This window comes from Erinaceus europaeus, chromosome 16 (genome assembly GCF_950295315.1).
Source record: "Erinaceus europaeus chromosome 16, mEriEur2.1, whole genome shotgun sequence".
NCBI lineage: Eukaryota > Metazoa > Chordata > Mammalia > Eulipotyphla > Erinaceidae > Erinaceus > Erinaceus europaeus.
Window position 1 is genome coordinate 1,515,870 of NC_080177.1, and position 25,179 is coordinate 1,541,048.

Below are 25,179 nucleotides of genomic sequence, written 5' to 3' on the forward strand. Positions count from 1 at the left end.
GGGCGTGGGAATCAGGGCTGCGGGTCAGGGGTGGGGTGAGGGCACAGCAGGGCAAGGACACTAACAGCCGGGCCCCACCGGCCGGCACAAGGACTGTCTCTGACGCAGTAGCTCCAGGTTTCCTGGACGTCAGGTCTATGCAGGTGTCCTCTGGGCACAAGGGCTGTGCTGGCGCCAGAGTGAGCTCAGACGCTCCTGTGGTGCAGGGAACCAGGGAGGGTCAAGTCGGCCCATCAAGGTAGACGCAGCCTTGGGGGTCAGGGAAATGGCCTGGGTGTGAGGCCCTGGGCCTGTGGAAACAGACTTTCTCCTCCAGAGACTCCAAAAGCTCTCACTGCCACAGAAACAACACAATGAATTACCTTTGTAGTCTAAAAGATGTCACCTAAAGGGCATAGCGGGTTAAGTGCAGGTGGCACAAAGCACAAGGACCAGTGTAAGGATCCCAGTTCGAGCCCCCGGCCCCCCACCTGCAGGGGAGTCGCTTCCCAGGCGGTGAAGCAGGTCTGCAGGTGTCTGTCTTTCTCTCCCCCTCTGTCTTCCCCTCCTCTCTCCATTTCTCTCTGTCCTATCCAACAACAACGACATCAATAACAACAATAAGCACAACAATGATAAAACAACAAGGGCCACAAAAGGGGGAAAAAATAGCCTCCAGGAGCAGTGGATTCATGGTGCAGGCACCGAGCCCCGGCAATAACCCTGGAGGCTAAATAAATAAATAACATGTTCATTGTTGGCCATGTTTAAAAAAAACAAATTCATGGAAATAAAGATAAGAGATCACCTTTAATTGGCAAAAAAAAAAAAAAAAATCAGACAGAAATGGGTGGACAGCATGATGAATAGATGGGTGTGAGGTGGGCGGGTGGGTGGACAGACGCATGGGTGGACGGACGGTGTGCCACTGAGGGGCAGGCATCTGTGCCAGCCAGGCCCAGCCTAGTGTCCCCGACACAGGCCAGGAATCCTGACAGCCTTCTCAGAAGGCGGATATATTGGCCCCGAATTACAGAGGGGGAGACTGAGGCTCCAGGGCTCAAACCAACCCCCTGACCACAGAACCAGCTGTGACACCGTTGGCGCCTCAAGCGGCGAGGACGTACCTCCACGAGGGGTTTCCAGAGTAGGGGCCGGGTTTGCTGGGCCCCAGGGGCAGCTGCTAGGCTCTGACCTGAAAGGTCCCCACCCCTGGCCCCCGGCCCCGGCCCCCAGCCCCTCGGCCCCCGGTCCCAAACCCTGGCCCCCAGCCCCCGACCCCCGGCCCCTGGCCCCTGATCCCAGCCCAGTACCTGGAGTAGCAGGAGAGGCCGGTGCTCAGGCTGGTGTTGAGTACGGCCAGTGCCACGTAGCTGTTGTGAAAGGTGGAGCACATCAGGGCATCGGGAAACACATAGGCGCTGTAGGCGATGGCTGAGCCTGGGGACAACTGAGACTCAGCACTCTGGGTCTCACCAGGACTAAGCCCAGCGTCCGGCTGAGCCCCAGCTCATCCTCCTCCCCCCTCTGCCCAGATCCCTTTGAAAACTCTTTCTCTCTTTCTTTAAATATTTATTTATCCCCTTTTGTTGCTCTTGTAAATTGTTGTAGTTACTATTGTTGTTACTGATGTCGCCTGTCGTTGAAATAGAGAGAGAGAAATAGAGGAGGGGAAGACAGAGAGAGGGAGAGACAGACAGACACCTGCAGACCTGCTTCACCACCTGGGAAGCGACTCCCCTGCAGGTGGGGAGCCGGGGGCTCGAACCGGGATCCTTATGCCGGTCCTTGCGCTTAGCGCCACTTGCGCTTAACCTGCTGCGCTACCGCCCGACTTCCTGAAAACACACTTTCTTACAAGTGATCTCTCTCTCTCTCTCTCTCTCCCTCTCTCTCTCCCTCTCTCTCTGTCTCACCTCCAGGATTATCTCTAGGGCTTGGTGCCTGCACTGCGAATCCACTGCTCCTGGAGGCCATTTTCCCCATTTTGTTGCCATTGTTATTGCTATTGCTGTTGTTGCTGGATAGGACAAAGAGAAATTGAGAGAGGAGAGGGAGATAGAAAGGGACAGAGGGGGGACAGGTGGTGGTGCACTTGGTCAATGCACACACTATAGTCCACAAGGACCCAGGTTCAAGCCCTTGGTCCCCACCTGCAGGGGGGTCACTTCACAAGTGGTGAAGCAGGGCTGCAGGTGTGTCTCTGTCTCTTTCCCTCTCAGTCTTCCCCTCCTATGTCGATTTCTCTCTGTCTATATCCAATTATTAAAACAATAAAAAAAAGTTTAAAAAATTTTAAAGGGGGGGGTCGAGAAAGTCAGGCACCTGCAGCCCTGCATCACCACTTGTGAAGCGACCCCCCTGCAGGTGGGGAGCTGGGGGCTCGAACCGGGAATCTCGTGCAGGTCCCTGAACTTCGCGCCACGTGCGCTTAACCCGGCGCACTAGCTACCGCCCGCCCCCTCCTTTTTCTTTTCTTTCTTTCTTTTTTTTACAGAGCACTGCTCAGCTCTGTCTTATGGTTGTGAGTGGGATTGAACTTGGGACTTTGGAGTGCCAGGCATTAAGAGTCTCCTTGCAGAACCACTATGCTATTTACCTCACCCCTCTATCTCTGTCTTTATCTTTATTTCTCTTTTTAAATTATTATTTTTTTTTTTTACCAGAGCACTTCTCAGCTCTGGCTTATGGTGGTTAGGGGATCGAACCTGGGACATGGGTGCCTCAGGCATGAGGCATAACCATTATGCTATCTACCCCCACCCCCTCTGTCTCTGTCTCTCATCTAAGCACTAACCAGGCCTGACTCTGCTTAGCTTCCGAGATCAGATGAGATCGGGCGTGTTCAGGGTGGTGTGGCCGTAGACACCAGCTCTATTTCTGTCTCTTTTTCTTTTAATTAATTAATTTGTCTTTTTGCCTCCAGGGTTATCACTGGAGTTCGGTGCGTGCACTATGAATCTACTGCTCATAGAGGCCATTTTTTTCCATTTTATTGGACAGGACAGAGAGAAATGGAGAGGGGAGAGGGAGACAGAGAGGGAAAGAGACAGAGAGACACCTGCAGACCTGCTTCACCGCCTGTGAAGCGACTCCCCTGCAGGTGGGGAGCCGGGGGCTCGAACCCAGATCCTTGTGTGGGTCCCGAGCTTCATACTATGTGCGATTTGGCTGGGTGTGCCACCACCTGGTGCCTCATCTCTGTCTCTGAGAGAAGCAGACTCTCGCTAGAGCACAGGCGATGCTGGGGGTGGACCTGGGGCCTCACGCCCATGGCTCCGATGCCCCATCCCCTGTGCTGCCTTCCAGGCCACTCAGGATTTTATTTGATTATTGTTTATTGAACCAGGAAGATAGCACAGTGGTAGCACTGAGGATTTGCATACCAGAGGCTCCAGAGGCTAGGGTTCAAGTCCCAGAACCACCGTATTCCAGAGCTGAGCTCTCTCTCAAGAAAAAAAAAAGAGGGGGGGGGAATTTGAGTCCAGCAGAGTTTTCAGTGACTCCACATGGGCTGTGACACTATAAAGTGACACAAGTAGGAATTCTGTCCTGGCAGGTGAGGGGACACCCAGGAGTAGGACGAACAGGAGTGGGCCTGAGGAGACAACGCGGTGCTTCTGCTGAAGACTCTCCTGCCTGAGGCTCTGAGCTGCCAGGTTCCATCGCCAGCACCACCACCGGCCAGAGCTGAGCAGGGCCCTGGACTGACTCCCCCTCCTTCCCTCCCTTCCTCCCTTCCTTCCTTTCTCTCGCATCACTCTCATTAAAAGTTTATATAGGGACCGGGTGGTGGCGCACCTGGTTGAGCACAGTGTTCAAGGACCTGGGTTCGAGCACCTGGTCCCCACCCGCAGGGGGAAAGCTTTGCAAGTGGTGAAGCAGATCTGTAGGTGTCTCTCTGTCTCTCTCCCTGTCTCCCCTACCATCTCAATTTCTGGCTGTGTCTATCCAACAAGTAAAGATAATAAAAATTTAAAAACACTTTAAATACACTGAGAGAAGGCTGGAGCCAGCACCCCCGGGTCCCTGCCGGTTCAGGGTTCACTGCTCTATTCCGTGCCCTGCCCCGTCTCTAAGTCCCTCAGCCTCTGAACAAAAGGACTGCTGACCAGGCCCTTCTCTCCCCGCCGGGCAGACGGGCTGTGCAGCGCCCAGGATTCTGACAGCAGACAGTGAGCTTCAGAGTAGCTGACAGCCGGCCAACAGCAAAGATGGGATCCCAGAGGCCAGAGGACGACTCTGAGCTGGAGCATGAGGCCCCGGTGGCACCCGGCATCACGTGAGCCAGAGTGACACCCTGGCGCTCTTTCTCTCTCTCCCTCCCTCCCTCCCTCTCTCTCCCTCTCTCCCTCCCCCCTCCTTCCCCCCCCTCCAGTAAATAAATCAACCCTTGGGGCCTGATGGTGGCACACCTAGTTTCAGTGCACGTGTCCCAGTGAGCAAGGACCTGAGTTCGAGCCCCTAGCCCTCACCTGCAGGGGGGAATCTTCACAAGTGGTGAAGCAGATCTGCAGGCATCTCTCTCCCTCCCTCTCCCTCTCCCCCTCTCCTTTTCTCTATTTCCCCTTCCTCTCTTAATTTCTCTCTGTCCTATCCAATAAAATAGAAGAAAAAGGGAGTTGGGCGGTAGCGCAGCGGGTTAAGCACACAAGGCACAAAGCACAAGGACCAGCGGCGTAAGGATCCCAGTTCGAGCCCCCGGCTCCCCACCTGCAGGGGAGTCGCTTCCCAGGCGGTGAAGCAGGTCTGCAGGTGTCTGTCTTTCTCTCCCCCTCTCTGTCTTCCCCTCCTCTCTCCATTTCTCTCTGTCCTAGCCAAGGACAATGACATCAACAACAATTACAACAATAAAACAACAAGGGCAACACAAGGGAATAAATAAATATATTTTTAAATCTCAAAGAAAAAAAGAGAGAGAAAGAAAGAAAGAGAGAGAGAGAGAGAGAGAGAGAGAGAGAGAGAGAAACCTCTCTCCACGTAAACGCAGGGTCTGGGCAAGGCCACGGGGACAGATTTCCATGTAAAGCATGTGCTGGGAGCGGTGGGAAAGCCCGCTGGTCTGATAGGTGTGGGAGCTTAAGAGCGCTCTGCGGCCCCTGCAGACTTCAGCTCTGACAGCCGGCCGGGCACAGTGCTCGCTGCTTCTTTACTGACTCGGGGCATGTGATGTCACTCCAGCCGGACCCTTGTCTCGGCGGCTGCAAGCCGGCAGCTCACCCTCAAGACTGTTTGAAGGACAGTGCTCAGGAAAAGGCACGCACGGCTCATCTCCGAAACCGCCGTCCCTGTGGCTCTCTCCTGCCCGCCTCCTCCCGCACGGCTCTGAGCTGAGTGGCATCTGCCTGCCCCCTCCCTCCAGCTGTGTCCAACAGGCCCCGGGCTGTTCCAGTCAGTCAGTGCAGTCTACTTCTTCTGTTCTCAGCCATCACTCTGCTCACACCAACAAACTGCCTACTGGGAATACCCCAACAGCTCTCTGGAAAATGCCCTGATGTCCACTTTCTCCCTCTTTAACAAGTGAACTACTGGGTTGTCACATGAATATGTCGCGACTTTTCCAGCAAGCCGTTGTTCCGCTACCCTCAGAAGCTGTCAGTGGCTGAGGGAGCACAGGAGAGGGGAGCTGGTGTGTCCACTTCTGTCTCTCTCACTCACACACTCCTAGGTCTAGTGCAGCCCTGCAGGGTTCAAGTCCCAGCAGTAACTGTGGTAGCCAGACCAATAAACATAAAACATTAAAAGAAAAAAATGTTGGTAGGTGGTAGCACACCCAATTGAGCTCACACCTGACCAGCCAAGGACTCGGGTTCAAGTCCCCTCCCCCACGCGCAAGGAGGACACTTCACAAGAGGTAGAGCAGGCCCACAGGTGTCTATCTTTCTCTATTTCCCTCCCTCTCAATTTCTCAAAGAAAATACGAGAAAACAACAAAAACCCACACAACGATGTCAGCGCGCGTCCTCCGGTCACCGCTTCACCTAGAATGAGGTGCAGGTCACCTGGGCTGAGCAGGGCTGCCTCAAGGCTGCCCCGGCATTAGCTGGAGCCCCCTGGTCACTGCCTTTCCTAGACATGGCACGGGGAGCCCCACTGACTGGCCAGGGCCCTGAGCCTCTAACCCCGGTCTTCTCTCCTCAGCACTCTGAGACCACAGGAAACTCACCGACTGGCTGGTTTGCTCGTTAGCGCTTCGCCCTATGCACCCAAAGAATTCAGAAAATGCCGAGAGGAAGCCCACACCTGGCTTGCGGGCCCTGCGGCCCCAGCAGGTCTGAACTCCGACTTAGTCCAAGTCCTGGAGGCTCCCCAAAGCCTTGCTGCTTCCTCTGAGGCTTAAAATGTGGTCCACCGAGAACCAGCACCTCCCTTCTCTCTAGGATAAAGGCCCCAGGGGCAAATTCCCCAAGCGTCAATCTGGGCTTAGCAACAGACTTCATCACATATTCCAGGCAACTGCCTGTCACAAACTCCTTGGCTGGAAGCAGATATCCACCCTCCACTGTGCTTCAAGTCTGGAATCAAAAACCTCCATGTGTTTTAACCACTGTGTCTATTACTTTGAGAGAGACGCAGACACTGTCAGGGGCTGCAGACAACCTGGGCACAGACTTGTGTTACAGCCCAGATACGATACATGACTGAGTAGGAAAGCGCGATCGTGTGCTCAGAAACGGCTGCACCTTGGAATTATAAAGTAAGCGCGCACGGTCAGTGTCTTTCTAGACGTCGGTCTATGCACCCAAATAGAAATGTGCAAAAACACCGACTTTGCTAGAAAATTTTGCTACGCATGTAATATTTACCTAATCATAAAAATACCACTTTCAAGACATTTCTGTGAGTGTCTCAAGAAACAGAAGACACTAGAGCACTGCTGTGTTGTGTGCTGTGAAGTCAACACCAGGAAGTATATGGAGATCAAGTGTCAGGGAAAAGATTTCGGTTATTTACATACATCCTTCTACATGCTCTGTATGGGTCACGACATAAGTCTGTCTTGGGGAGTCGGGCGGTGGCGCAGCGGGTTAAGCGCACGATGTGGCGCAAAGCACGAGGACCGGCGAAAGGATCCCGGTTCGAGCCCCCGGCTCCCCACCTGCAGGGGAGTCGCTTCCCAGGCGGTGAAGCAGGTCTGCAGGTGTCTGTCTTTCTCTCCCCCTCTCTGTCTTCCCCTCCTCTCTCTGTCCTAGCCAACAATGGTGACATCAATAACAACAATAATAACCACAACAACGAAAAACAAGGGCAACAAAAGGGAAAACAAATAAATTAAAAAAAAAAATTTTAAAGGAAGTAAAAAAATAGAAGAAGAAAGAAAGAAAGAAAAAGAAACAGAAGAGAAAGAAAGAAGGGTGGCTGCTGGGAGCAGTGGATTTGTAATGCCGACACTACCCCAGAGCTACCCTGGTGGGAAAGGTCAGCGCGTAAATACACAAACAAAGAAAAGCAGATCTTCTAAATGAAGAACAGCACTCTACAGAGTGAAGTGCTGGAGGGCAGGGCAGGGGTGTGGGGGGCCTGGTGGAGGGGGGAGGGCAGGGCGGGGTGGGGGGCCCAGGGCGGAGCCCAGGTGTCTGTACCCAGGCTGAAGAGGTTGACGGCGCCGTAGTCCAGGAAGTAGCAGATGTGCCTGGCGTTGGTGGACATGGAGCTGAAGGTGTGCGCGCAGCTGGAGGCCAGCGGGTACACGCAGCTGGTGGCCATGTAGACCAGCAGAGGCCAGGAGTAGCTGTCGTTCCAGACGTCCGTCCCGGCCAGCTCCGCCACGAACCTCCAGGTGAAGAACCTGCCACGGCGCCGTCTTGGTCTCCGGCCGGCGGCTTCAGGGGCCGGGCCCGAGCCTCTCGCCCGCAAGTCCCGGGGCTGCCGCTGTGCCATCTCCACGCGTCTCACCTTTCTCCCCGTCTCTCTCAGTCTCGTGCCCCAGCCACCCAGCCCACGGGCACAGGGGTGAGTCGCCCACCACCGGTGAGGGAGGGGCCGGGCGGTGGCGCACCTGGTTGAGCGCACATGTGACAGTGCACAAGGACCCGGGTTCAAGCTCCTGCTCCCCACCTGCAGTAGAGCAGGCCTGCAGGTGCCTCCCGCCTTCTCTACCTCCCCCTTCCCTCTAGACTTCTAGCTCTGTCCAATAAATAAAAAAAAAGAAGAAATTTAAAAATGTTGGCGAGAGAGGGAAGCCAGGGAGGAAGGGGAGGATGGAGAGGAAGGAGAGGAGGGGGAGGAGGGAGAGGAGGGGGAGGGAAGAAGGGAAAGAGGGAAGGAGGGAGGGGAGGAAGGAGGGAGGGAGGGGAGGAAGGAAGGAAGGAGGGTAGGAAGGAAGGAGAGAAGGAAGGAGGGAGGGAAGAAGGGAAAGAGGGAAGGAGGGAGGGGAGGAAGGAGGGAGGGAGGGAAGGAAGGAAGGAAGGAGGGTAGGAAGGAAGCAGAGAAGGAAGGAGGGAGGGAAGCTCTTCCTGGAGGGAGCTGACCTCTGCCCCCTGGACTCAACCACCACCTCCCACCTGTCCCCCCGAATCAGGGCCACAGAAACCCCCAGACCCACACGTACTCACAGTGGGCCTCACGAGAGCCCCCTCCCCACCAGTTCTTCCAGGCGTCCGGGTTCCCAGGCCACTGAGGGGCGACCGAGTCCTCCGGAGCCCCTGCCCTAAACCTCACCCCGGCACAGACCCCAGCACCCACGGGCCCCCAGATCCCAGCGAGGTCTCAGCCTAGATGCTTAGAGCCGCCGCCGGGGCTCCTGGGGGGGGGGGGTCACGGGCTCCTCAAGGGGGCCGGAAGGTACCAGAAAGGCAGCAGGTGTGTCCAGATGTTGAGGGTCTCGTTGGTCATCTGGAAGAGGCTGAGGAGGCAGGCAGCGGCTGTGCTCTGAGGCTGCCGGTAGCCAAAGAGGATGCCCCGTTCCTGGAACACCTGGCATGGAGGTCGGGGTGCATGAGGGGCCGTGTGGGCGGGAGAGTGGGGAGGGGAGGGGTGTGAGGCCCTGGCAGAAGGTCTTGGTGGCATCTCCTGGTCCACGGGCTGTGCCCATGGACGCCCGGCCCCAGGACTGCACCACAAGTCCCTGACCTGATCATTTGTCCTCCCTTCCATGCTTCCCCCAGTTCCTCCCACGGCTCCCAAATCCCCAGTCCTCATGGCCAGCAAGAGGTCAAGGGTCAAGTCCAGCAGGAGGAGGCCAGAGGTCAAGGCCATGAAGAGGCCAGCCAGCCACCCTCCTTCCCCGGGACTCTCGGCCTCTGGGGACCCTCTCACTTTCGGCATGAATGGGGCTGGGTCCTCTCCTCAGGCCCCCTGGTCTCACGGCCCTGCCCCCGGGACCCACAGCCGGGTGACATAGGCGGGTCCCTCCCAGCTCACGCGCCCGGTGGCAGGGGCTGGGGAGGTCTCTGCGGGGTCCCCAGGTGGCTCCAGGTCTTTAGCAGAAAGCTTCACAAAGGCCTTTTGATGATGAAGGCCACGGCGACATCAGCTGGGGGACAGGGCCGGGCACTCAGCTCAGTGACCTCCCCAGGGGAATGAGGCTGGGTGTCCACCTCCCCAGAGGGCCACACGGCACCCACTGGAGGCGTCCGTGGTGATGACAGAAGGGCAAGAGGTGTCAGTGGTCTGGCAGGCAGACTGTCCAGGCAGAGGGATGGACAGGTGAGCTCGGTGGGTGGTGCAGGGGTTTGTCTCCAGCCCTCGTCCCTGAACCTCGGGGCTTCCATAACTGGGGTTGTGAGGTCCCAGGTTCAATTCCCTGAACTGTCATAGCCAGAGCTGAGCAGGCCTCTGACTAGAAAATATTTTATTTTAGTAAAGAAGAAGAGGTTGTTACAAACACACACACACAGAGAGAGAGACTACAGTGTATAGTTTTGTCTGAGCAAATTCTTGTTATTTTTCAGGTGCATTTTTTTTTAAACAGATGGAAGGGAGGGAGGGAGGGAGAGACAGACAGACACAACAGCACAGCGTCACCACCCACAGAGCATCCCGGGGCCGTGCCCCCAAGTGGTGCCAGGTGTCGAGTCCAGGGCCTCACGCACGGCAAGGGGAGCTATCCTGGGTGAGCTCTCTCTCAGCCCTGTAGTGTCTTCTACTTAAAAAGAAAGAAGCAACAGGGCGGGCAGTGCACCCACACCGCTGTGCGCCAGAACCCAGGCTGAAGCCCATGGGCCCACCTGCGGGGGAGAGAGCTCACAAGCAGTGGAGCAGTGCTGTAGGCGTCTCTCTGTCTATCTCTTTCTCTTCCATCTCTGTCTCACTTTCTATCCAAAGAAAAAGGGAAAGAATCATTACCAGGAGGGATGCAGTCATCATGCAGGCAAAAAGAAAAAGTGTCTATATAACCGTTTAAAATATTTAATTATTATTATTTTTTAATTTGAGAGGTAATAGGGGAGAAAAAAGAGAAGCAGACATCACTCTGGTGTACGCACTGCAGGGGATCGAACTCAGGACCTTGTACTTAAGAGCCCAACACTTTATCCACTGGGCCACTTCCCAGACTCGTAGATACCATTTTGACACAGTGAAACACACTAAATATAACAGACGGTGCTCTGGGCCAGGCGGTGGCGCACCTGGCAGCGTGCGGGTGTTACCAGGTGCAAGGACCCGGTTCAGGATCCTGCCCCCACCTGCAGGGGTAAACGTCACAAACGGTGGAGCAGGGCTGCAGGTGTCTCTCCTTCTCTCCCTATCTCTCTATCTCTCTCAGTTTCTTTGAGTCTCCATCCCAAAATAACGACACAAAGAAATGGAAGAATATTCTTTGTTCTTGGATTAGAATAATAAATATTATTCAAATGACTGTTCTATCAAAAGCAATCCAATTTTTAATATTTGTTTATTTTCCCTCCCGTTGCCCTTGTTGTTTTTCTTTGTTGCTGTAGTTATTATTGTTGTTTTTATTGATGCCGTCGTTTTTAGATAGGACAGAGAGAAATGGAGAGAGATGGGGAAGGCAGAGACGGGGAGAGAAAGTCAGACACCTGCAGACCTGCTTCACCGCCTGTGAAGCGACTCCCCTGCAGGTGGGGAGCGGGGGCTTGAACCAGGATCCTTACACCGTCGGTCCCGGTCCTTGCGCTTCGCGCCTTGTGTGCTTCATCCGCAGTGCTACTGCCCGACTCCCTGCAATTCACTTTTTTTTTTTTTTGCCTCCAGGGTTATTGCTGGGGCTCAGTGTCTGCAATACAAATCCACTGCTCCTGGAGGCCATTTTTCCCATTTTGTTGCCCTTGTTGTTGGTGCTTCTTGGAGTTGTTGTTATTGTCATAGCTGTCGTTGTTGTTGGGTAGGACAGAGAGAAATGGAGAGAGGAGGGGAAGACAAAGAAGGAGAGAGAATGATAGACACCTGCAGACCTGCTTCACCGCCTGTGAAGTGACTCCCCTGCAGGTGGGGAGCGGGGGCTTGAACCAGGATCCTTACACCGTCGGTCCCGGTCCTTGCGCTTTGCGCCTTGTGTGCTTCATCCGCAGTGCTACTGCCCGACTCCCTGCAATTCACTTTTTTTTTTTTTTGCCTCCAGGGTTATTGCTGGGGCTCAGTGTCTGCAATACAAATCCACTGCTCCTGGAGGCCATTTTTCCCATTTTGTTGCCCTTGTTGTTGGTGCTTCTTGGAGTTGTTGTTATTGTCATAGCTGTCGTTGTTGTTGGGTAGGACAGAGAGAAATGGAGAGAGGAGGGGAAGACAAAGAAGGAGAGAGAATGATAGACACCTGCAGACCTGCTTCACCGCCTGTGAAGTGACTCCCCTGCAGGTGGGGAGCGGGGGCTTGAACCAGGATCCTTACACCGTCGGTCCCGGTCCTTGCGCTTTGCGCCTTGTGTGCTTCATCCGCAGTGCTACTGCCCGACTCCCTGCAATTCACTTTTTTTTTTTTTTGCCTCCAGGGTTATTGCTGGGGCTCAGTGTCTGCAATACAAATCCACTGCTCCTGGAGGCCATTTTTCCCATTTTGTTGCCCTTGTTGTTGGTGCTTCTTGGAGTTGTTGTTATTGTCATAGCTGTCGTTGTTGTTGGGTAGGACAGAGAGAAATGGAGAGAGGAGGGGAAGACAAAGAAGGAGAGAGAATGATAGACACCTGCAGACCTGCTTCACCGCCTGTGAAGTGACTCCCCTGCAGGTAGGGGAGCTGGTGGCTTGAACTGGGATCCTTATACCGGTCCTTGCGCTTTGCACCATGTGCGCTTAACCCGCTGCGCTACCACCTGACTCCTTTCAATCTACTTTTTAATGCAGTGCCTGTCAAGATCCCAATGATATTTTCCAATGAAATCAAACTTGTCCCAAAATTTGTATACAACCATAAAAAAACCACAACTAACAAAATCAATTCTGAGAAAAAAGAAAAATAATGATGGTATCATGCTCACCAACTTCAGCCTAGAGAACAAAGTGGTAGTGGTCAAAACAGCAGGACACTAGAGTGGAAATGGACAGCAGGGCCACTGAGGCAGGCCGGAGAGCCCAGAAGCGAGCCCGCACAGACACGGTCACCTACCAAATGACAAAGGAGCAAGACAGTATTCAGTGGGGAGTGGGAGTCTCTTCACAGGTGGTTCTGGGACAAGCAGACAGCCCCGTGTAGGAAATAAAACCAAAGGGCCAGTGGGTGGTGCATCTGGTTACAGTACAGTGCACAAGGACACAGGTTCAAGCCTCCTGGTCCCCCCACCCCCACCTGCAAGGGAAAGCTTCATAAGTGGTGATGCAGGGCTGCAGGTGTCTCTCTACCCTCCTCCCCCTCTATTTCCCTTTCTCTTTCTAGCTAATAAATAAATAAATAAACAAATAAAATATTTTTTTTAAAAAAAAAAGAAAACTAGGGCCTAGGCAGTAGCACAGAAGGTTAAGTGCAGGTGGCGCAAAGCGCAAGGACCAGCCTAAGGATCCCGGTTCGAGCTCCCGGCTCCCCACCTGCAGGGGAGTCGCTTCCCAGGCGGTGAAGCAGGTCTGCAGGTGTCTGTCTTTCTCTCCCCCTCTCTGTCTTCCCCTCCTCTCTCCATTTCTCTCTGTCTTGTTCAACAGTAATGACAGCAATAACAACAACAACAACAATAAAAAGAACAACGATGATAAACAACAAGGGCAACAAAAGGGGGAAAAAATAGCATCCAGGAGCAGTGGATTCACAGTGTTCACAGTGCAGGCTCCGAGCCCCAGCAGTAACTCTGGAGGCAGAAAAAGAAAACTAGATCATCATTTAACAGCATGCATCAAAATCAGATTAAAATGGATGAAAGATCTGGATATTAGGCCAGAAACTCTAAAATAATGATGAAACACTCTGAGATCTTAACATCAAAAACATATTGATTTGGAGACTGAGTTCCTGGGCGTGGGGAATGGAAACAAGAGGAGATAAAGCAAACAGAAAAGCTTTGGCCTGTCAGAAGCAAACTCCACAGGGTAAACAGGAGGCAGGCACAGTGGTTGGGAGAAGATACTCACACATCACACAGCAGACAGGTGACTGCTAGCAAACATCTATGAAGCACTGGTAAGCTCAACAAGAAGGAGAAAAAAAATCCAATAAGAAAGCAGGCCAAAGAACCGAATAGGCAACTTTCTAAAGAAGAGATACACACAGCTCACAGACGTGAAGAAATGTTCCGCTTCACTTGCCATCAGAGAAATGCAAACCAAAACTATGTTAAGATTCCACCCACACCCAAGAGAATGGCCTAGGTCCACAACCAGGACCACAAACAGGTGTTGGAGAGGTTGTGGAGGAAAAGGGAGCTCTGCTCCTCCGCTGGTGGGAGTGCACACTGGGGCGGTGCAGAAGACTAAACGAATGCAAAGCCATTACTAGAATCCAGCAATCCCACTCTCAGGCATTTATCCAAAGGCCATGCAAACACTTCCCCAAAGGGACACGCGCACCCGGTGTGCACAGCCTCATTACTCACAACAGCCAAAGAGTGGAGGCAGCCTAGATGCCCAGCCACAGGTGACTGGACAGAGAAGTTATGGGATGTGAACTCCATGGAATTCTAGTCACTGGCAGGAAAAAAAAAAAAAAGGACTTTGTATGCTTTGGGACAAAGTGGATGGAGCTGGTTATGCTTAGTGAAATAAGCTAAGTGAAAGACAGCTATTAAGTGGTTTCTCTAAAGAACTGAGATACATGACCCTGAAAAACAAACAAACACCAGAAGTAGTTTCTAAGACGTCGTGAGAACTCTGGTGGTCACCCACCACTGTGAGGGCCACAGAATACTGGTGGTGGGTGTGGAGTGAAACTTCTCCCTGGGACCCTACAACCTTGTAACCTACTATTATTTTAAAAAAATGCAACTTGGGGAAAAAAATGTTTTTTTTTATAACCCTTGTCAGTCCACCTTAGAAAAAACTCACTGCTGTTTCTTCCCACTGAGATTAATTTAAAAACAAAGCAAACAAACAAAAAAGACCTAAGAACAATGACTAAGAATGAGCGACATAAGGACCAGGAAGTGCTGCAGTGACTGAAGTGCCCACATTATAGTGCTTAAGGATCCGGGTTCAAGCCCACAGGGGAGAAGCTTCACAAGTGGTGAAGCAGGGCTACAAGTATACTCTACCTCTCTCTCTCTCTCTCTCTCTCTCTCTCTCTCTCTCTCTCCTCTCAGTCTCTATAAAAAATAGAAACAGAGAACATTTACACATGTACCCAAAACCTATATTTACTAGTGACTGTAAACAATTCCCCCAGTAAAAAAAAATAGTAGTTTAATTTGGTGCCATTTTCAACAGAACACAAGTTATGTGACGACATAACAGAACGCCCTAATATATAATATTTTCTGAAATGAAGCCTAGAAGAAAATCTATTTTATGGGGCAGGGGTAAACTGCACAGTGGTTCTGCAAAGAAACTCTCATGTCTGAGGCTCCAAAGCCCCAGGTTCAATCCCCTGCACCAGAATCAGCCAGAGTTGAACGGGGCTCTGGTAAAAAAAAAAAAAAAAAAAAGGGAGCCGGGTGGTGGCGCAGTGGGCTAAGTGCAAGGACTTTAAGGATCCTGGTTCGAGCCCCCGGCTCCCCACCTGCAGGGGAAGCTTCATGAGCGGTGAAGCAGGGCTGCAGGTCAATCTCTCTTTCTCTCTCTCTCTCTCTGTCACCCCCTCTCAATGTCTCTCTTTGCTGTTGGATAAAAAAGGGACGGGGGAGGGAGTCAGGCTATAGTGCAGCGGGTTAAGCGCAGGTGGCGCAAAGCACAAGGACCGGTGTAAGGATCCCGGTTCGAACCCCGGCTCCCCACCTGCAGGGGAGTCGCTTCACAGGCGGTGAAGCAGGTCTGCAGGTGTCTGTCTTTCTCTCCTCCTCTCTGTCTTCCCCTCCTCTCTCCATTTCTCTCTGTCCTATCCAACAACGACAACAACAATAACTACAACAATAAAACAACAAAGGCAACAAAAGGGAATAAATAAATAAAATAAATATTTAAAAAAAAGGGACGGGGAACAGCTGCTGGGAGTGGTGGATTCGTAGTGCTGGCACCGAGTCCCAGTGATAACCCTGGAGGCAAATTTAAAAAAATGAATAAAAAAGGAACACCTAGTGTGACCTTCAGGCATTGCAGACTAACCGAGAAAGCTAGCAGAAGACTACACAGTGCATTACCTTGTCATGTGTGTGTGTGTATGACACAGGTTCGAGTCCAGCCCCCGCCCCCACACACACTGAAGGAAGCTTTGGTGCTGGTTTTCCTCTGTGTCCCTCTTGTTCTGTCTACAAGTAAAATAAAGTAAGAAAAAGTAACTGAAGAAAAAGTCAGTCAGCTAAAGTTAAAGTCAAAGCCAGAATGAAGTCCAGAGACATTCAGAAAAGGCCAATTAAGAACATGCATAGGAAGTCTCTGGCTTTTAGTTTTAGTGAGTGAGTGAGTGAGTTACCAGAGCCCTGCTCAGCGCTGGCTGCTGGTGGTGCCAGGGACTGAACCTGGGACCTTTGGTGCCTCAGGCGGGGAGGCTTCTTGCATAACCGCTGTGCTGTCTCCCCAGCCTGCTCTCTGCTGTGGTGTGTGAAGGGTAATCATATGGTTCTTGTGCTGCTGGAAACACCTAGTTTGTGTTGCACTAAAGTCAAGGACTTGGGGGGGGGGGTCAGGTCCTGGAACATGACGGTGGAGGTGGACCAAGGTGGGGGCTGAGATTGTTATGTGGAAAACTGAGAAATGTCACACATGGGCCAACTGCTGTCGACAGCAAACCATTCGTCCCCAGTAAAGGGTGGGGGGGGGGGAAGCTAGGACAACCAGTCTCTCACGGGGATAGCCAACCTGACTGACTGAACTCAGGCTCAGCACACGCGCCACAGGCTTGTCTACAAAACATCTCTCCTACAGTGGGGCCACAGTGCTCACTTTTGTTGTTAACTTTTCCAAGTGGTGGTCTAGGAGGTGGCGCAGTGGATAAAGCACTGGACTCTTGAGCTTGAGGCCGTGAGTTCAATCCCTGGCAGCACATGTACCAGAATCGTGATGTCTGATTCTTTCTCTCTCTTCTCCTATCTTTCTCATGAATAAATAAATAAAGTCTTTAAAAAAGAAAACAACTACTGGAGGGTCTGGGGGGTCCGGGTGGTAGCTCAGTGGGTTAAGTGCACGTGGTGCAAAGCGCAAGGACCTGCGTGAGGATCCCGGTTCGAGCCCCCGGCTCCCCACCTGTAGGGGAGTCGCTTCACGGGCAGTAAAGCAGGTCTGCAGGTGTCTGTGTTTCTCTCCTCCTCTCTGTCTTCCCTCCTCTCTCACTTTATCTCTGTCCTATCCAACAGCAACAACAATAATAACAACAACAACAAAGGCAACAAAAATGGCCTCCAGGAGCAGTGGATTCATCCAAGCCCCAAAGATAACCCTGGAGGCAATAAAGAAATAAATTAAAGAACTACAGTATTTATTAACGGGAGAGAGAGAGAGAGAATCAGAGCATCACGCCAACATTTGTAGTGCTGAGGTTCAAACCCCAGACCTTACAGATGCAAGGCCTGCACTGCACCACCCATCAGCCTCCACCTGGGGACACACGCACCCCCCCACGCCCAGGTCTGGAGAGGATGGGGTACAGCTGGGCCGGGAACACGAACCTCGGGCACCTGGTCAATGGTTGCCAGCGGGGGCAGCTTCAGGCTCAGCATCCTGCAGCCGGGCTGGTGACGGAACGCCCCTGGGGTCCCAGACCTCGTTCAGAGTCCTGGCATGGCCGGCGGGCACTGCCCTGGAAGGGGAAGAGACACCACTGTGAGCTGTCAGCCTTCTGGGTCCTTCCTGCTACAGCTGCTGGGGGCTGGGGGGTGAGCTCGTGACCTGGCCGCTTGGAGGTGGAGAACGCTGGGGAGGGCCACCAAGACCCCCGGGACCTCATATTTGTTTGGGAGGATCTGAGAGGCAGGTGACTTCCCGGGCTGTGCCTGGCAGCCGGGGGACCCTAAGTCTATGCCTCTTGGGTGGGCAGAAGAACGCAGCTCTGAGAACCCCCTCAAAACAAACCAGGGCAGGCCAGTCTAAGGAGCTGCTGCTCCCCGCCCCTTCCTCCTCCATTAGTTTCCTGGTTTGTTAAACGCTTTTTTAATTAGTTAATTATTTTTTAAAAGAATTTTTTAAACTTTATTAAATTTATTAAAATTTTAAACTTTATTGAATTTATTAAATTATTTTTTAGTATTTATTCTCTTTTGCAGCCCTTGTTGTTTTATTGTTGTTGTAGTTATTATTGTTGTTGTTGATGTCGTCATTGTTGGATAGGACAGAGTGAAATGGAGAGAGGAGGGGAAGACAGAGAGGGGGAGAGAAAGACAGACACCTGCAGACCTGCTTCACTGCCTGTGAAACGACTCCCCTGCAGGTGGGGAGCCGGGGCTCGAACCTGGATCCTAACACTGGTCCTTGCACTTTGCACCACCTGCGCTTAACCCGCTGTGCTACCACCCGACTCCCACTTTTTCATTATTTTAATGAGAGAGATACAGAGAGAGACCCCAGAGCCCTACTCAACTCTGGCTGATGGTGGTGCTGGGAGTTGAGCCTGGGGCCTCAGAGCCTCAGGTAGGAGAACTCTTTTGCAGAATAATAATAATGTTATATTATAATAACAATTATATAATAATAATTATTATTTTCCCAGAGCCCTGCTGAGCTCTGGCTATAGTGGAGCTGGGGGTTGAACCTGGGGCCTCAGAGCCTCAGGCAGGAGAGTCTTCTACAGAACCACCATGCTGTCTCCTTTTTTTTTTTTTTTTGCCTCCAGGGTTATTGCTGGGCTCAGTGCCTGCATCATGAATCCACTGCTCCTGGAAACCATTTTCCCCCCTGTTGTTGCCCTTGTTGTTGTAGCCTTGTTGTGGTTATTGTTGATGTTGTTGTTGTTGGATAGGACAGAGAGAAATGGAGAGAAAGGGGGGGAGAGAAAGACAGACACCTGCAGACCTGCTTCACCGCCTGTGAAGCGACTCCCCTGCAGGTGGGGAGCCGGGGCTCGAACCAGGATCCTTACGCCGGTCCTTGCGCTTTGTGCCACGTGCGCTTAACCCGCTGCGCTACCGCCCGACTCCCCATGCTGTCTCCTTTAACCCTGAGGTGCTTCTTGAAGACAGAGCAACCTGGTAACAGGGCTGGTGGCTTCTTTATTATATCAGAATTATGTATACATATTATATATGACATATATTATATATATATATCAGTATTTAGAGAGAGAGAGGGAACCAGAGCATAACTCTGGTATATGTGGTACAGGGGGTCGAACCCAGGGCCTTACTTGGACAAGTCCTGTGCACCCTGCCGGTCACGTAAAGAGGCCATTTAGAGACAAGAATCGTGGGGAGATGGCACAGCGGTTCTGTAAAAACACTCTTCTGGTGGTCCAGGAGGTGGCACAGTGATAAAGCTTTGGACTCTCAAGCACGAGGTCCTGAGTTCGATCCCCGGCAGCACATGTGCCAGGGTGATGTCTGGTTCTATCTCTCTCCTCCTATCTTTCTCATAAATAAAATCTTTAAAAACAAAAACAAAACTCTTCTGCCTGAGTTTCCCAGGTTCAATCCCCAGCACCACCACCACCACTAGCCAGCGCTGAGCATCTAGACAGAAGTGGAGAAATAAGAACAGAGGACAGTGGTCTGGGAGGTGGCACAGTGCATGGAGCATGGGACTCTCAACCTTGAGGTCCTGAGTTCGATCCCCGGCAGCACATGTGCCAGAGTGACGTCTGGTTCCTTCCCTCTTTCTTCCTGTCTTTCTCATCGGACTGGATCTGGTGTCTTGCACCAAAGCAAAGGACTGTGTTGGGCTTTCAGGTCCTGTGTCTGATGGTGGAGGGGACCGAGGCTGGGGGAGAGGATGTTTTGCAGAAAACTGAAATTTTACCCATAGACCCAGCTGTATTTACTGTTTTGTTTAATTACCTTTACGTATTTATTGGGTAGAGACAGCCTGGTGTTGAGAGGGAAGGAGGTGATAGAGAGGGAGAGAGACAAAGAGACCCCGCAGCCCTGCTTCACCACTCATGATGCTTGCCCCCTGCAGGTGGGGACCAGGGCCTTGAACCTGGGTCCGTCCTTGCACACTGTGACGTGCGCTCAGTCAGGTGCACCACCACCCGGCCTCTGTATTTAATGTTTATTGTAGATCACTTAAACACTTCAATTAAACACACTCACGGGAGTCGGGCGGCAGCGCAGCGATTTAGACGCATGTGGCACAAAGCACAAGGACCGGCGTGAGGATCCCGGTTCGAGCCCCCGGCTCCCCACCTGCAGGGGAGTCACTTACCAGGCGGTGAAGCAGGTCTGCAGGTGTCTGTCTTTCTCTCCCCCTACTCTGTCTCCCACCCCCGCCACTTCTCTCTGTCCTATCCACCGACATCAATAACAACAACAATAATAACTACAGCAATAAAACAACAAGGACAACAAAAGGGAATAAAATAGATAAATATTTTTTTAAAAAACCACACTCACACATGGGGCGCAAGCTGAGTGCTGAGGGCTGAGTGCTGAGTGCAGCGGGACGTTCAGCACACTCTCCCTGCAGGAAGATCCAGGGCACAGCGCTGGCAGGGGCCGGCCAGGCACACCCACGACTTGTCTGAGGCCCCTCGAGAGGACGTGGCTTTGGGACCGTGGTCACCGCGGAGCCCTGCCGGGAGCACCCAAGGGCAGGGAGCTCGCAGCCGGTGCCGGGAGGCAGGGAGGAGTCAGCGCTGGTACCAGAGCCCCTGGGTGGCGCCGGGCCGTGCCCAGCTAGGGTGGGTCGGTTCCCAGAACCTGCTCCCGCTCCAGCCGCCGGGCCTGTGGATCAGGTTCTGCCCTCTGACACACAGGTCCACACCCACGGGGCCGCTGACTAGGGAGCAGGGCCCTGCAACCAGACAGAGAAGTGAGGCCTCGAAGACGACCAGACGGTGACGAAGGCTCGGCGGCAGGGGTGCGGCTTACAGGGCACCTTGGCTGGCATAGCCTGGGGGCTCCCCTCCTTCCCTGTCTTCCTCCCCAGCTCCTTTGGGGTTTATAGAATCTAATTGGCCTTTTAAAGTCTGTTTGTGGGAGTTGGCACAAGGACCGGCGTAAGGATCTCGGTTCGAGCCCCCGGCTCCCCACCTGCAGGGGAGTCGCTTCGCAGGCGGTGAAGCAGGTCTGCGGGTGTCTGTCTTTCTCTCCCCCTCTCTGTCTTCCCCTCCTCTCTCCATTTCTCTCTGTCCTAGCCAACAACAACGACATCAATGACAACAACAATAATAACCACAACAATAATAAAAAGACAAGGGCAACAAAAGGGAAAATAAATATAAAAAACATTTTTAAAAAAGACTTTCCGGCCTGGGACCCCGAGGTCCCAGGTTCAATTCCCAGCACCAGCAGCAGCGAGCAGGGCTCTGGTAGAAATAAATAAATGATTGAATAAAGATTAAGGACTGTCCCCAGGGAGCGGAGTCGGGTCTCTCTGGGTGAACCTGCGCTTCCACCTGCCCGGGCTGGCGGCTTCTGGTCGGCGTCCCTGGTGACAAGGTGACAGGCAGCGTGTGGGGTGGGGGCACACAGCACGGGGGGGACAGCTCTGAGTCACTTTCATAAAGTCTTCCTCTGGCCTTGTCCACAGCAGCAGTTTAGAAATGTGGGCAGAGGCCCGGGAGGGAGTGTGGAGGACAGAGCGCTGGCCTCTCAAGCCAGGGGCCGTGCGTTTAAACCCCCAGGTGACCAGAGTGATTCTTCTTTCTCTCTAGTGAATGTTGCTTTAAATATTTTATTTGTTATTTATTGAATAAAAGACAGAGATAAATTGAGAGGGGAGGGGAAGAGAGAGAGAGAGACCGCAACTCTGCTCCACCGCTTGTGAAGCTTCACCCCTGCAGGTGGGTGGCAGGGGCTTGAACCCAGGTCCTTCTGCTTTGCAACATGTGTGTTCAACTGAATGTACCACCATCCAGTGCTTCTAGTAAATAAATATATTTAAAATTTTTTTATTTATTTATTTTCCCTTTTTGTTGCCCTTGTTGTTTTTCATTGTTGACGTCGTTGTTGTTAGAACAGAGAGAAATGGAGAGAGGAGGGGAAGACAGAGAGGGGGAGAGAAAGACAGACACCTGCAGACCTGCTTCACCGCCTGGGAAGCGACTCCCCTGCAGGTGGGGAGCCGGGGGCTCGAACCGGGATCCTTATGACGGTCCTTGCGCTTTGCTTAACCCGCTGAGCTACCGCCCGACTCCCTTAAATAAATCTGTTAAAAAGAGTTATGTGGGGGCATGCAGTGGTGCGCCTGATTGAATGCACAAGTCACCAAGCTCAAGGACCCGGGTCTGAGCCCCTGGTCACCCCCACCTGCAGGGAGGAAGCTCCACAAGTGGTGAAGCAGGGCTGCAGGTATCTCTCCCTACTCTCTCTCCTACTCCCCTCTTGATTTCTCTGTCTCTATAAAAGAAGATAAATAATGGGGATCGGGAAGTAGCGTAGCAGGTTAAGCACACGTGGCTCGAAGCGCAAGGACCGGCGTAAGGGTCCCGGTTCGAGCCCCCGGCTCCCCACCTGCAGGGGAGTCGCTTCCCAGGCGGTGAAACAGGTCTGCAGGTGTCTGTCTTTCTCTCCTCCTCTCTGTCTTCCCCTCCTCTCTCCATTTCTCTCAGTCCTGTCCAACAACGATGACATCAATAACAACAACTACAACAACAATAAAACAAGGACAACGAAAGAGACAGTAAATAATAAAAATTGATAAATAAATCACTAACCATATGAGGAGAGGTGAGGAGCTAGACCCCATCAGGAAGTGGAGAGAAGTGACTTTTTGGGGAAGCAGATAAAGTCCCCCCGGAGTGAGGAGCATAAACAGGATGAATGAGCGACAGTGACAGAGGACTTGCCCAGTGTGCATGGGGGGTGTCGCCATGCAGGGGAGCTCAGGACTGCAGCCTGAGGGGCTGTCCAGTGACTCTGGCTCTCTCTCTCTCTCTCTCTAATATGTAAGTAAATCTTAAAACTAAGGGCAGGGAAAGGAAGGAGGGAAGGATAGCCTCGTCCACACCTCAGTCCCCGGCAGCACCACAGTCCAGGCTGAGCAGGTGGGGGGGGCAGGCGTGGGGCGGGGACGCAGGGCGCCCCCAGAGGCAGGTGCTCAGCCTGTGCTGGCTCTGTGGTCTCTGGGATTTCAGGAGAGAGAGAGTCCCTGGACAGCAGTAAGGAGAAGGGGCTGGGTGGGGGTGTTACGGGGTCCCAGGCAGAGAGCCGGGACACCCCGAGATTGGGATGCAGGAAGCCAAGTTTATTTTGCCGGCAGACCCAGCGGGACTGATGTCCACAGAAGACTGGGCCCAGGGCACAAGGGTGCTGGCCCGTTCATATTTTATTTACTCATTTATTTTGCCTCCAGGGCTATCGCTGGGGCTCGGTGCAGGCACTAGGAATCCGCTGCTCCTGGAGGCCATTTTTCCACTTTATTGGGTAGGACACAGAGAAATGGAGAGAGGAGGGGAGATAGGGAGGGAGGGAGGGTGGAAGAGAGACACCTACAGACCTGCTTCACTGTTTGTGAAGCGTCCCCCCTGCAGCTGGGGTGTGGGCACTTGAACCCGGGTTTTTGCACGTGTCCTTGAGCTTAGCACTATGCGCCCTTAACTGGGTGTGCGTTGCCAGCCTGGTGAGTCTTCGGCTCCCAGTGGCCATACTTTATGTTTTTTTCTTTCTATTTTATTTGACAGAAGAGAGAAATTGAGAGAGAGAGACACCTGCAGCCCTGCTTCAGCTCTCATGAAGCTTCCCCCCTGCAGGTGGGGAGCCGGGGGCTCGAACCAGGATCCTCATGCCGGTCCCTGCGCTTTGCGCCACATGCGCTTAACCCGCTGCGCTACCGCCCGACTCCCCATTCTTTCTTTTCTAAGACATGTTAAACTCTTATCAAGTAACTTATTTTATTTTTTATTTAGGATAGAGAGAAATTGAGAAGAGGAGGGAGATAGAGAGGGACTGAGAAACAGAGACCCCTGCAGCCCTGCTTCACCACTTGTGAAGACTCCGCCCTGCAGTGGGGAGCAGGGGCTTGAACCGGGTCTGTGTGCCCTGTCACATGGCGCCACTGCCCAGCCCTCCATTTTCTCTTCTTTTATTTTTTAATATTGATTCCCTCTTTGTTGCCCTTTTTTATTGTTGTAGTTATCATTGTTGTTATTGATGTCGTCGTTGTTGGACAGGACAGAGAGAAATGGAGAGAGGAGGGGCAGACAGAGAGGGGGAGAGAAAGACAGACACCTGCAGACCTGCTTCACCGCCTGTGAAGCGACCCCCCTGCAGGTGGGGAGCCGGGGGCTCGAACCGGGGTCCTTGCACCGGTCCTTGCACTTTGCGCCACGTGCGCTTAATCCGCTGCGCCACCGCCCGACTCCCCCATTTTCTCTTCTTGACAAAACATGGCCAAAGCCAGCAGCTCCTCAGGACCACCGGGCCTTCCCAAGACAGAATCACAGACACAGCCCGCCCCGCCCTGGCCCCAGGAGAGGAACTGGTCCGTCCTGCTGGTCCGCGTATCTGGGTCGCCTCCCCCAGGCAGCTGCGGACAGGTCGCCAAGCCCCACCGCTGGCCGCCCAGCTCCCCGAGGCTGTTCTAGTCCGTTGCTGCTGAAGCTCCGCAGCGGCCACCACACCTGACACCTGCCCCGGCCACAACCTGACACCTGCGGGTTGGCCAGGCCCCACCTTTAAAGCTGCACTGACTTTAGGAGAGGGCGGCAGGGCGCAGAGCAGAGCGTCACTGACATTCCTGCCTCCAAGGATCGAGTCCTCCCGCATGCCCGTCGCCGCCCCTACAGCTGGCCTCGCTTTTATTTCCACATTCACCCGCAGGTCATCTCGACGAGATTCCACATTCCCAGCACTACGACTCCACTGCTCCTGGCGGCCAGTTTTTCCATTTTATTGGACAGGACAGAGAGAAATTGCAAGAGGAGGGAGGCAGAGAGGGAGAGAGATGGACACCTGCAGACCTGCTTCACCGCTTGTGAACTGACCTCCCCCCGCAGGTGGGGAGCCGGGGGGCTCGAACCGGGATCTTTGTGTAGGTCCTTGTGCTTGGTACTATGTGCACTGCTTAGCCAGGCGCAGCACCACCCAGCCCCCTTTAAAAAAAATTTATAGAAGGGGCTGGTTGGTAGCACAGCGGGTTAAGTACACAAGGCGCAAAGCGCAGGGACCGGCGTAAGGATCCCGGTTCGAGTCCCCGGCTCCCCACCTGCAGGGGCGTCGCTTCCCAGGCGGTGAAGCAGGTCTGCAGGTGTCTGTCTTTCTCTCCCCCTCTCTGTCTTCCCCTCCTCTCTCCATTTCTCTCTGTCCTATCCAACAACAACAACGTCAATAACAACAATGATAACTACAAGGACAACAAAAGGGAATAAATAAATAAATAAATATTAAAAATATTTTTAAAGAGAGAGAGGGAGAAACTGAAAGGGAGAGAAAGACAGAGAAGCAGAGGCTCCGCTTATGACACTGTCCCTTGTCCATGTGCCCTCATGCAGTGCTGGAGACTTGAACCCGGGTCCTGGAGCACAAGGGGTGGGGGGCAGCTGGCTCCTAGCTCCTTGTTCAGTATCTTTAAGATCTGAAATCTCAAAAGCACCGTGAAAGATGGACATGACAGGAAGACAAAGAGCGGAAGATCTCTCTCACATGTGGGATCCTGGAAACAAAGCCAGGGCGGGCCGTCAACAAAGCCTGGTCCACACGGCGGGTCTG

General features: G+C 53.0%; 1 protein-coding gene across 7 annotated transcripts in view; it reads right to left on the minus strand.

Moving 5' to 3' along the window:
- Positions 1 to 25,179, minus strand: part of PAQR5 (progestin and adipoQ receptor family member 5) — a 48,216-nt gene that overhangs the window by 12,567 nt on the left and 10,470 nt on the right. For 3 of the 7 annotated variants that reach the window (XM_060175670.1, XM_060175672.1, XM_060175671.1), the window contains 4 exons: positions 17,053 to 17,183; positions 8,768 to 8,895; positions 7,563 to 7,768; positions 1,293 to 1,419 (listed from right to left, as the gene is read on the minus strand). In XM_060175670.1, coding sequence (XP_060031653.1) covers positions 1,293 to 1,419; positions 7,563 to 7,768; positions 8,768 to 8,895; positions 17,053 to 17,103 — 512 coding nt within the window. In that variant the 5' untranslated portion in view covers positions 17,104 to 17,183. Of the gene's footprint in view, positions 1 to 1,292; positions 1,420 to 7,562; positions 7,769 to 8,767; positions 8,896 to 9,237; positions 9,317 to 12,482; positions 12,506 to 17,052; positions 17,184 to 25,179 lie in introns of those variants that run through there. The other 4 variants (XM_060175673.1, XM_016193345.2, XM_060175674.1 and 1 more) reach the window with 4 other exon arrangements.